Source organism: Dasypus novemcinctus, chromosome 15 (assembly GCF_030445035.2).
Source record: "Dasypus novemcinctus isolate mDasNov1 chromosome 15, mDasNov1.1.hap2, whole genome shotgun sequence".
In the NCBI taxonomy this organism is placed as follows: domain Eukaryota; kingdom Metazoa; phylum Chordata; class Mammalia; order Cingulata; family Dasypodidae; genus Dasypus; species Dasypus novemcinctus.
The window spans coordinates 19,983,701-19,996,353 of NC_080687.1; the positions used below are offsets into that span (position 1 = coordinate 19,983,701).

The window sequence follows — 12,653 nt, forward strand, 5'->3', positions numbered from 1 at the left end:
CCAGTACTCTGCTCAGGACAGCTTGCCACGTGGGCTAGCTTGCCTTTCACCAGGAGGCCCTAGGAAATGAACCTTGGACCTCCTGTAGTGCAGACAGGAGCCCAATCACTTGAGCCATATCTGTTTGCCTCAGCTTGTTGTCCTGTTCATCTTCTTTAGGAGGCACCCGGAACTGAACCTGGGACCTCCTTTGTGGAAAGTGGGAGCTCAATTGCTTGAACCACATCCACTTCCCTGTTTTTTTCCTTTAGGAGGCACCAGGAACCAAACCGGGACCTCCCATGTAGGAGGAGGTCCTTAACTGCTTGAGCCACATCCGTTCCCTGCTCATTTGTTTTTGCTTTTTGTCTGCTCATTATGTTTTGCTTGTTGTCTGCTGACTGGTTTTGCTTGATGTCTGTTCATTGTCTGCTCATCGTTTGTCTTCTTTAGGAAGCCTGGGAACCAAATCCGGGACCTCCTATGTGGGGGGGGGAGGGGTGTCTGCTCAACTGCTTGAACCACATCTGCTCCCCATAGTTTGTACTTTATCAAAGTGAAAAACTTTTGTGTTTCAAAGGATACTGTTAAGAAAATGAAAAACAACCCACAGAATGGCAGAAAATATTTTGAAATCATATATTTGATAAGGGTCTAGGATTCAGAGTCTATAAAGACCTATTATAATTCAACAATAAAAAGACAATACAATTTAAAAATGAGCAAAGGATTTGAGTGGACATTTCTCCAGTGAAGATATACAGATGGACAGTGAGCACATATCAGATGTTCAACAGTATTCGTTAAAAGGGAATGCAAATCAAAACTTAGATGAGATACCATTTCATATGCACTAGGATGATATAAAAAAGAGCAACAATAAAAAGTGTTGGTGAGGATGTGGAGAAATTGGAACCTTTGCCAGAGAATTGAACACATAGGTCCACATAAAAACTTGTACCTGAACTCTCATAGCAGCATTAAAAGTAATAACCAAAAAGTGGTTCTGGCCCAAATATCCATCAACTGTTGAATGGTTAAACAAAATTTGTTATATCCATACAATAAAGTGTTCAGCCATGAAAGGGAGCGAAGTACTGATATACGTGCTCTACAACCCGGTCAAACCTTGAAAACATGTGAAGTGAAAGAAGCTGGACACAGAAGGCCACATATTGGTGGTTCATTTATGTAAATGTCCAGAATAGGCAAATTCCTAGAGATAGAAAGTAGGCTGGAGGGTGGAGGGAAAGAGGAATATCTGTATCTGCTAAGGGTTTGTGGGTTCTTACAGTGATGAAGTACTTTGGAAATAAATAGTGGCAATGTTTGCACAAATTTGAGAACTTACTAAAAACCACTGAACTATACACTAAAAGGATGCCAAACTGGCAGAAATATTACTGTAAACCTAATACAGTATTTTGTATAAATTACAATGTAGTTGCCTATCTTTTTTCTTTTTTTTTTTAACCACAACTTTGAGGTAGAACAATATTATTTGTCTACATTTTACAGATGAAGAAAGTGACACTCAGAGAAAGCATATCTTTCTCAAGATCATACACTGAGTTAGTGATAAAAATCATAAAAGAGCTGAGTAGAGCAAATAAAGCAGTTATGATAAAATAGATATTGATACTTTAAAACTGAATTTTATTTTATACTATTTCAAATGTTTCTGTATGGGCACATTTTGGCCTTAAGAAAGTAATTTAATTTTCTGTGGCTTGTGAACAGCCTGATTGTTTTCCATACTGGGTGCTTTTATTTTTATGTGCATTGACTTCATGCTTTTGGATTTAGTGTTTCCAGGCAATCTGCCATTTGGGCCTTCTTTTCTTCTGGCACTAACTTCTGTGAAAGTCTGCATGCTTTGTGGAAGAATAACCATTTGCAGAATAAAAATACATGACAGGGGAGCAGGTGTAGCTCAGTGGTTGAGTGACTATTTCCCATGTATGAGGTCCCAGGCTCAATCCCTGGTTCCTCCTAAAAATATTAAAAAATACATGGCAGAGTCAAACATGACTTTTTTTCAACTAAATATTTTATAATGAAAATTTTTAAACATTCAGCAAAGTTGAAAGAATTTTGCAGTAAATGCCTATATATCCACCACTTCTATTAACTTTTTTTTTTTTAATTCCAAGTCAGAAAGTTTATTTGCTAGTCTAGCAAAGAGATCATTGGTCTAGCAAGGTGACCAAAAATTTGCCTCCCTGATTTTGAGGAGTTTAGGATTTTTATGGCTTTACACAGGGAGGGTGGAATGGTGACAATCACAATAGTAAATAATACACAAGCCTAATTTTCAAAAAACCTTAAACAAAGGTAAGGTTAGTCTAGAATAGATACCACAATATTAAGTATACACAAAGGTGAGTCTAGTTTTGAAATAACCGTAAACAAAGGTCAGGTAGACTAGAATAGCTATCACGTTAGTAAGTATACACAAGGGTGAGGCTAGTTTGAAATAACCATAAAGAAGAGTGAGGTCGGTTTAGGCAGTTTCAGTAACTTCAGATATTAGCTTTGGCTTTTCTATAATATACTGAAAAAAATAAGGGAAAAAAAGCATCTATATAATAATTCAGGAATCATAAACTTATGTTAATCCTTAATTCTTGGTTACAATCTTACAGGCCCAAGAAAGCTTAAAGCAGAGTAATGAGGACCTTGGGTCTATTATTCATGTTTGATATGAAATAAATGGTACAGTTTAATCTGAAGAGACTAAAGCATTTGGGGCAAGAAAGAAATTTGTTATGGGTAGAACAATGGAATCCCTTGCAATGTGCATAGATCAGGGTGTATGGTGACAATTCCAACATTCTGTAAGGTTACCTTTCTTTGAAATGTCCTTGGAGGAACAGACTATGGTATTGTCTTTCTAGGCCAGTGCAAAGGTAAAAAAACTTAGGGAAATATAAAGATTTTATGCATTATAAATGTTAGTAAGGCAGAGTCTCTGAATTTAGGAGAGGACTTGCTTATGCTAGGACTTGATCTGTCACCTTGGGAATATAAGTAGTCTACTTTGTGGCATCGTCTACTTCCCATTGTAACTGGATTCCTCTAATTTCTTGGCTATATTACATTTAAAAAATTTAAGAACATGCCAGTTCAGTTAGGCCAGTAGTTTATTAAGGAAATGAGAGAAGAGAATAGAAATGGGAGAAAATAAGAGATTATGGGTCCCAGATCTACTTGTGGGCCAGTCCAAGCAGAAAGAGAGAGAGAGAGAGAATGTACTTGAGCTGTTGCTTTTTAAACCATTATTACTCCTCTCCTTCTTAATGTTCAGGGGAGAAGTCCCAGCTGTTTGCTGTTTTGATTGGTTACCCTACCCATCAATTCCCTCGAGGAGGCCCAATGACAAGGCCCCTTGAGAACATCTAGGGACCATTAACATTTTACTATACCTAATCACCTCTATTTATTCTTCATCTTTCCCTATATCCATCTGTCTTTGTTTGTCAGGGCTGCTGTGACAAATACCACAAATTGGTTGGCTTAAATAATAGGAATTTATTATCTTACAGTTTTGAAGGCTAGAATTCCAAAATCAAAGTGTCTGTAGGTCATGCTTTCTCTAAAGTCTCTAGCATTCTGATGGTAGTTGGCTGGTAATCAACCTCCTTCTCTGTCACATGGTGATTCTCTTCCTGTGGCTTCTACTTCTGTGTCCAAATTTCCTTTTTTTTTTTTTTTTAAAAAAGATTTATTTACTGGCGGCAGACTTGGCCCAATGGTTAGGGCATCCGTCTACCACATGGGAGGTCCACGGTTCAAACCCCAGGCCTCCTTGACCCATGTGGAGCTGGCCCATGCACAGTGGTGATGCGCGCAAGGAGTGCCCTGCCACACAGGGGTGTCCCCCGCGTAGGGGAGCCCCACGTGCAAGGAGTGCGCTCCGTAAGGAGAGCAGCCCAGTGTGAAAGAAAGTGCAGCCTGCCCAGGAATGGTGCTGCCCACATGGAGAGCTGACACAAGATGACGCAACAAAAAAAGAAACACAGATTCCCCTGCCGCTGACAACAAAGAAGCGAACAAAGTAGACGCAGCAAATAGACACAGAGAACGGACAACCGGGGTGAGGGGGGGAAGGGGAAATAAATAAATAAATAAATCAAAGATTTATTTATTTATTTTCCTCCCCTTCCCCTCCCTCCCCCTGCTTTTTTTGTTATCTTTCTCCATTCGCTGTGTGATCTTCTCTATCTGTTTCTCTTTTGGTCTTCTCTTATTTTTTCTCCTCTAGGATTCACCAGGATTCGATCCTGGGGGCCTCTGATATGGAGAGAGGTTCTCTGTTAGCTGCGCCACCTCAGTACCTGGTTTCTGCTGCTTTACCTTGACTCTCACCTTCATCTCTCTCTCTCTTTTTTTTTTTTTGTTGGATCATCATCTTGCTGCATGACTCAATTGCACGGGCACTGGCTCACCACATGGACACTCAGCTTGCCATGCGCGCACTGGCTTTCCATGCAGGCACGCTTTTCTTCTTTTTCACCAGGAGACCCCAGGGATCAAACCCAGGTCCTCCCATATGGTAGGCGAAAGCCGAATCACTTGTGCCACATCTGTTTCCCTTTCCTTTGTTTTAAGGACTCCAGTCATATAGGATTAAGGCCCACTCTGATTCAGTTTGGTCTCATTTTTTTCTCTGTTAGTAAACTTTATTTCAAATTCAAAAAATAAAATAACAGATAAAAGGCAGCTTAAAAAGTTATGAAAGCTTAATTCCAAAAAATTCTGTCCAGGCACTTTCATCTCATCTAAAACAACCCAGTTGTTCTTCCAGTATTCAGAAAGAGATATAAATGAGCACAGATTGATTAAATGACATAATCAGGGTCTTCTTGTCAATTAAGAAAATGAAGGAAAAACGTGCTTGATCATATTCATATCACATAAAACTAAGCCCCATATATATCTATATCTATCTATCTATCTATATAATTTTTTACCTTTAATACTGATATAGTACTGATATAGTATAGTTTGCCAATGGGCTACCAATGCAAAGTACCAGAAATCTTTTTAAAAGGAGGTTTATTTGGGGTAAAAGCTTAAAATTCCAAGGCCATAAAAAATCCAACTTGAGTCACCATAAGAGGTGCTTTCTCACCAGAGTCAGTCGCCGCCACATGTTATCATGTTATAAAGTTGAATCAAAGCACTAAAAGTGATCTAAAGGCCCCTCTACTGAATTTAATGCAATCAAAGGATACCACACCCAGAGGAATAGATTAGTTTACCATCTTTGTCTTTTTTGGATTCATAAAATATTCTCAAACTGCCACAGTGCCGCCTTTGCTTTTGCTACAAAAATATTGCAACATTACTGTTAACTATAGTCTGAAAGTTACATTAGATATATTTTCCCATGTATCACCATGTTCTTAACACCTTGTAGTAGAAGAACATTCCCATATTTATATTATTAACTACAGTCCTCATCTGCTTCAGTTTGGTCTCATCTTAAAAGGATCTCCAAAGCTTCTATTTACTAATGAATTCATAATCACAGGGATGGGAGGTGGTGAGGATTTGATTTCAGTCTTTATGGGGGACAATGATTCAGTCCCCTATACCTTCCATCAGTTTATCTTTTTTTTTAAAAATGCCTTTCAAAGTAAATTGCAGTCATTAGTACACTTTCCCCTAACTACTACAGCTTGTATCAGTAAACTTTTTCATAAATGCTTCAGTTTCTCTTTTGTCTTTTGAGATAAAATTTACAATAAATAAAATCTTAACAGTTTATTTGCTGATTTTGACTAATGCCTGTATTACCCGGACTTCTAATGAGATATAGAACATCACCACCCCAGAAATTTCCCTCATCCCTACCCAGAAACAGCCACTCTGATGTTTTTTTCCTACCATCGTTTAGTTTTGCCTCTTCTTTAACTTCATATAAATGGATTCATATAGTATGTTTTTGTGTTTTGCTCTTTTTGAGATTCATTCATGTTGTATATTTCAGTACTTCATTTTGTTGTAATGATCAGAGAAAATCCTTTTTCCTTTTTTCAAAACTGCTTTATGGTAATTGACTTTTATGTAATATTGCTGCAACCTGAGCATTTTTCAGCTGATAAAGAAAGGTGTGCAGCAAAGGAAGGATATTACTTAAATATTTAGCTGGGATTAGAGTTCCTGGTTTGCTCTCTTTTCAATTTTATCTATTAGATAAAACGTCTTCTTTCATAATGCTTTTTTATTTGATGAGTATGATTTGAGCTGTGGGATTTTTTTTCTCAACATATTAATTTGCTTAGGAAGTTTATTTTGTGATTTATAAATAAAATTTTATGTCCTGTATAACTTTTAAAAAATTATTTTCCTATAGTCGTGCTGGTATAGAGGATTCTAAGAAGTGGGGAATGCTGTTTCTGGTGAATCAGTTATTTAAAATCTACTTTAAGGTATACTTTATTTGAATATTTTATAATGAATCTTTATAAATTTTCTTTCTCCATAGCTTTCCTAATATTATATTATTTCTATTAATTATTTGCTAGCCTCCCTGGCAATGTTTGGGAAATTATCATAGTCATATTCATAATTATAACATTTATTGAGTGCCTACTAAATACAAGGCACTATTTTAAATGCTTTACATGTATGATCTTATTTAAATTTTGACTGTGCACTATATTCACATTATCTTCAGGGGAAACTAATGTACCCATTAACTTAAGTAATTTGTCCAGTGTGGCAGAACTGGCCCTGAGTGGTTTGACTCAGAGCTTTCTACCCTCTATCATAATAATTAACTGTTTGAAAACAGATGAATGCATAGATGGACATCAAGAGATATAAACCATCCTTTGCTACATAAAGTGATGAATGGCATCATCACGAGTCAACAGCTGGAATTTGGATCCTTGGGGCTTTAAATCTCTATCACATATTTAACTTGTTTTCCGCGACCATGTTGCTTTAATCTATACAGCATGTCTTTGTTGACAGTCATGAAGGGTCATCATGAACATCAGTTTAGCTGCCTTGAAGGGCAACTCTCTCTTTGAAGTGCTTCTTAGGGCCTTCCAAAGTAAATGTAATTATATGCCATGCAGTTTTACTTTTTATTTTTATTATTAAATAATTACTTTTGATAGATTTAATAAGTTTTATAATTCCCATTTTAAGGAGACAGATGCTTAGGAAGTAGACGCTTATATTCTGCCAACTGCCTGGTTTTTAAAAAATATTTTAAATGGATTGTTATTTATTATAGATCAATAAACTCCATTTGTGTAAACCCCTAATTAGAGCAATCGACAGCTCAAATCTGAAAGATGATTACAGCACTGCCCAGAGGGTTACATACAAATACTATGTTGGACGCAAGGCTATGTTTGATAGTGACTTTAAGCAAGGTATGTTATTAATCTTTTTTTTCAGTTTATTTCAATAAGATACTGCATTCCAGACAACTTAGGTTACATAGATAGTTTCAAAGAACACAATTACTATATTTTATTATTACTTAATGTGGAATAGATGTATAAACCAAAGTTCTTTATTCTTTTGACACTTAAGTTGATTAAATAAATGGAAGTTATATTTGAAGGTTCTTAATCCATAGAGAGTTTCTGAAATACCATGTCAAAGTTCTTTTCTTGGTGAAATGATTAAGTATGGCTCTTCTTTGAATTGAATATAAGTAATTATTTTCTGTCTTTGCTTTATTACCTCAGAGTTCTTATGCTGTATTGACATAGGAAATGGAGATTAGGATAACACTTAGCTTCAATTAAGTATTTACTACCTAAAAATCACTCATGAAAAAGACTTTCCAAGCAGTACGAATATATCATTGGATCTATTATCATATTTTTTGTTTATGGTTTAAAAAAATAGTTATGTATAATGGCATTGTTATTGCATCATTGTTGCAATTTCATTAAATTACATTTATATATTAGTTTATATCATTAGCTTTCTCAGGAAAGTCAAATTCAGTTTTTTCTTTTCAAACTTTTTGATTAGCTCGCATGAAGTTCTTTGTGATCTCTTTTATAGTATTCAACTCAGACTTTTAAAAACTCATTCATTCAAGAAACATTTGTTGAGTACATGTGCCCACCCAAGTACATGAAACTACTTAACTTTAAGCAAATATAGATAAACTAAATAGCTTCTCTGCCTGTGTTGTCATAAGTATGAGTTTTCTGATAACAGAAAATAATAGCTTTTTTGAAATAATTTGAAATAATTGCTTTAGTTTTAATTCTATTTTTAAACAAAAATAGGCCATCATTTTATTTTCTTAAACACCTAGCGCCTTTCAAGAGGGGCTTTCTTTGGTTATTCCTCCCTTAGGTTTTTGGTTTTTTTCCCTTAAAATATGAAGCTTAGGAGCAGAAGATTTTAAATTATAGTCTATTGAATCTATTAAACTATTGATATGTTTTCCCTCTGAGGATGCATTGAGTGGTGTTTTTGAATACCTAACATAACCCAAAATGATTTATTAATCATTGATGCTAGATATTTATGTAAGTTCTTCCTGAACAGTTATATTAAGTCCAAAATATGAAAGGGGTGTTGCAAAGCCAGAATTGAGATTTTTCAGAACTACCAAGACTCTGTATTATGCACAGTGTCATCAGAAGCACCATACCCTCTTTCTGGGATTTATGGCCAAGGGTACTGCACTGAGATTTGTCTATGCTTCTAAAGTGTCTTCTGTTTGAGAGAACATCTTTCCAGCGTCATGGATGAAGCCCAGTTTCTTTCAGTCTTGGTCTAATTAAGTTCCTCTGATTAAGTTCATAATTAGCATATATTAAACTCTTCACAGATCTGTGCTATGCAGCTTGTAGGTTTGATCATGATAAATTGACTCTCTTTTTGTCTTTGGAAAGATATTAAATTCAAACCTATTTAAATGAAATGAAATCCCTTTTTGATGTCGCTGTCAGGACAGAATTAATATATTACAGGTTAATAAGATGATTTTGTGAGTATACAGTCATTTTGTTTTCAGTGGAAAATACATAATCCATCAAATTATATGCTTAGTTGAAAGATGGAGTTTTTCTTAAAATTATTTTTATCCTGCATGATTGTATGCTTTAAAAATGAGTCTCAGAGCTTCATTTTTGTGTCTTTATGTTTCCCATGAATGTGGATATTATTTGACTAGACTTAAACTTTTAAAATGCTAATTATGATGACTTGCTAGATGACCTTAGGCAAATCACAGTCTCAAAGAAAATTGGTTTTTAAAATTTTTTTCCTCTGTTGAATAGGGCTTCCCAGGCAGTTCTTTTTTAATTTGATGCTATAGATCTTACTTTAGCAAAATCACTGATCATAGAAATGAAATGGGGCTCCTACTTTTTGTAGTAATAAAGAGAAGCTTCTGCTTTTGCTTTTCATGTAGGGATAAAATGAGAATATAGAGCAGTAGGGAAATGCAGTTTTGTTCTTTTCAAATATTGGTGATTACTTGGATGCTTTGGGTATAACATTTGATGGGGGGCACTGAACTATCTTTCTGCAGCTGAGGAATATCTATCATTTGCCTTTGAGCATTGTCACCGCTTAAGTCAGAAGAACAAAAGAATGATTTTGATATATTTACTCCCAGTGAAAATGCTGTTGGTAAGTGATTATTACTCAGTTTTTGTAGATTGTGTTGCTTTTAAGAAGTTGATAGACTTTTGAAAAAAATGTTGACCACAGTCTTTAAATGTATATGAGCTTAACCCAAAAAGAGAGAAGAATAAACTTTGGTATGTGTCCTGAACTATGTACCTCCATGGTTAATACTTTCAGATCCTTTTAGAAAGGTTGTGCCTCTATTTTCTTGAAGCCCAGAGGAAATAAGGTCAAGGTCACATTTGAATGATGAAACTAGACTTGTACTCAGGTTTTCTGTTTTCTAGACCACTTGTTTTTGTTTTTTGTTTTCCCAGTATACCATGGTGTTTTTAAGAAATTCTAAGAAAAGTTAGGTCCTAATTATTTGATAAGAATTTTATCAAAGAAAATTCTGGTAAAAATGAAAACATTTTTATTCTGGAAAATTAACTCTTTGTCTTAGGGTCATATGCCAACTATTGAGCTTTTGAAAAAGTATCATCTTATGCAGTTTGCTGAAGTAACCAAAGCTGTAAGGTAGAGTATTTTTTTCCATGTGGGAGATTTTATAACATGACGTTAATTAAAATTTCACTCATCTTGTGTAAGAAATCATTCCTTTTTGATATTATATTGTCTCTTTCTGAGATTATTTTGTAATTATTCTTGCATATTTTTTCCTCACTCAACTCCAGTGAAGGCAATCTCTTACTACTGAATGAGGCTTTAACAAAGCATGAAACATTTTTTATTCGCTGTGGTATTTTCCTTATCCTTGAAAAACTGAAGATCATCACCTACAGGAATCTTTTTAAGAAAGTGTAAGTGAAGTCCTTCTCACTAAACTCTTAGTATGACTCTTGGATAGAGTTGTCAGATTATGGCAAATGTTATAATTAAAGAGGATATGTAGTCTTCTGAAATAGATTTGCTTGTCTGTGGGCTGATGACCCATAAATTTTCCTTAAATTTTGTGGAATAAAATTAAATAGCCCAGGTCCACCCATTGCCTCTTTTTTTTTTTTTTAAAGATTTATTTTATTTATTTCTCTTCCCTTCCCCCCCGCCCCAGTTGTCTGTTTTCTGTTTCCATTTCGCTGCATGTTCTTTGTCCACTTCTGTTGTCAGTGGCATGGGAATCTGTGTTTCTTTTTGTTGCGTCATCTTGTTGTGTCAGCTCTCTGTGTGCGCAGCACCATTCTTGGGCAGGCTGCACTTTCTTTCATGCTGGGTGACTCTACCTTACGGGGCACACTCCTTGCGCATGGGACTCCCCTATGCAGTGGGCACCCCTGCGTGGCACGGCACTCCTTGCATGCATCAGCATTGCGCATGGGCCAGCTCCACACGGGTCAAGGAGGCCCGGGATTTGAACCACAGACCTCCCATGTGGTAGACAGATGCCCTAACCAGTGGGCCAAGTCCGCTTCCCCCCATTGCCTCTTATTAACCTTGGTGGCAATATATGACTAAGCAAATGTTCTGTCTACACTTTTGGGAAAGGGAGTTTATTCTTATTAGATATAACACAAATAATATGTGGTAAGAGAATTTTGTAACAAATATATTTAAATGTTGGCCCTAAGAATCAGATACTTCATATTTACCAAAGTGTTTGGGACTATTTGCTCATTTCCTTTATTTATAATCAATTAACCTCTCCCTCCCATTCCTATTTGTCAGAAAGGTAAATCTTTTTATCTTTGGAGTATGTAAGAATTTTACTATCTCTGAGACCCAGCCCTAACAGGATGCAAGTTAATTAAACTTCAAACAAAATCAGACTTTTTATGAAGCTATGTGTAGTAAATAAAAAATAGTGGGAAGTGGACTTGGGTCTACTGATAGAGCATCCAGAGTTCAAACCCAGGACCTCCTGACCTGGGTGGTGAGCTGGCCTATGTGCAGTGCTGATGCGCACAAGGGGTGCTGTGCCACACAGGGGTATCCCCTGTGTAGGGCAGCTCCATGCACGAGGAGTATGCCCCGCAAGGAGAGCCACCCCATGTGAAAAAAGCACAGCCTGCCCAGGAGTGATGCTGCACACATGGAGAGCTGACACAGCAAGATGACGCAACAAAAAGAGACAGATTCCCAGTGCTGGTGACAAGAATACAAGCAGACACAGAAGAACACATAGCAAATGGAAACAAAGAGCAGATAGTGGCGGTGGAGGGGGCAGTTGGTAAAGGGAGAAGGGGAGAGAAATAAATAAATAAATAGTAATGACTGTATTTCATTGAATAGTGTTCTACAAGAGGCACACTAATTTTAGAGATATTAAAATGTGAGAAAATATTCATCTTCGATTTAGTGAAATATTCAGTAAAAAATTATATTTGTACTGATGGCTTCCTTAAATTGAAAAACCAAAATTACGTTTAATAGCTCTTATTTTTAGAGTGTGTTTGAGTATGTGTAATAAGTATTTTTTTTTCATTCATATTGAACAGTGATTTGTTAAAAGGTGAAGTTTTTTTTTCCCATTGATTAATCAGTGTACCTTTTCCTGATCTTTGAAGTACTGTATCCTATTGTTAGCTAAAGTAGACTTTTATTTTCTTCTTTCAGGTATCTATTACTCAAAACACATCAGTTGTCACTTGATGCTTTTCTAGTTGCCTTAAAATTCATGCAAGTGGAGGATGTGGATATTGATGAAGTCCAGTGTATTTTGGCTAATCTGATATACATGGTATATGATCCCCTTGTTTTAATTTATACAGCTATTCACAGAAGAATTTCCTCTAGATTCGAAGCTTTAATGTGATGGTATTAAAATTGTTAGAAAGATCTTTTGCTTTTGTGAAGATATTTTTTATTAGAACTAATTTTACTCCAGGAAATGCAATATTCAAAGGGTTTTATAGGAAGTGAGGGTGGGTAGGTGGATATAATATATCTATATTCTCCACCTTATGTATTTATTCATTATCATCCCATTGAATTGAATTGTCCTAGTATTGGGGAAGAATGTTATGCCAAGGAATGCATTAATTAAGTCACAGAGCATCCTGATGTGACTAAATCAGAAATAAAAAGCCTATTCCACTTTTTTTTTTCTACAG

General features: G+C 35.8%; 1 protein-coding gene across 2 annotated transcripts in view; it reads left to right on the forward strand.

Moving 5' to 3' along the window:
• Positions 1 to 12,653, forward strand: part of PCID2 (PCI domain containing 2) — a 92,550-nt gene that overhangs the window by 73,333 nt on the left and 6,564 nt on the right. For both annotated transcript variants that reach the window (XM_058276385.2, XM_023586657.3), the window contains 6 exons: positions 6,341 to 6,416; positions 7,232 to 7,373; positions 9,506 to 9,606; positions 10,049 to 10,122; positions 10,281 to 10,406; positions 12,157 to 12,280. In XM_058276385.2, the coding sequence (XP_058132368.1) occupies positions 6,341 to 6,416; positions 7,232 to 7,373; positions 9,506 to 9,606; positions 10,049 to 10,122; positions 10,281 to 10,406; positions 12,157 to 12,280 (643 nt within the window). The remainder of the gene's footprint in view (positions 1 to 6,340; positions 6,417 to 7,231; positions 7,374 to 9,505; positions 9,607 to 10,048; positions 10,123 to 10,280; positions 10,407 to 12,156; positions 12,281 to 12,653) is intronic.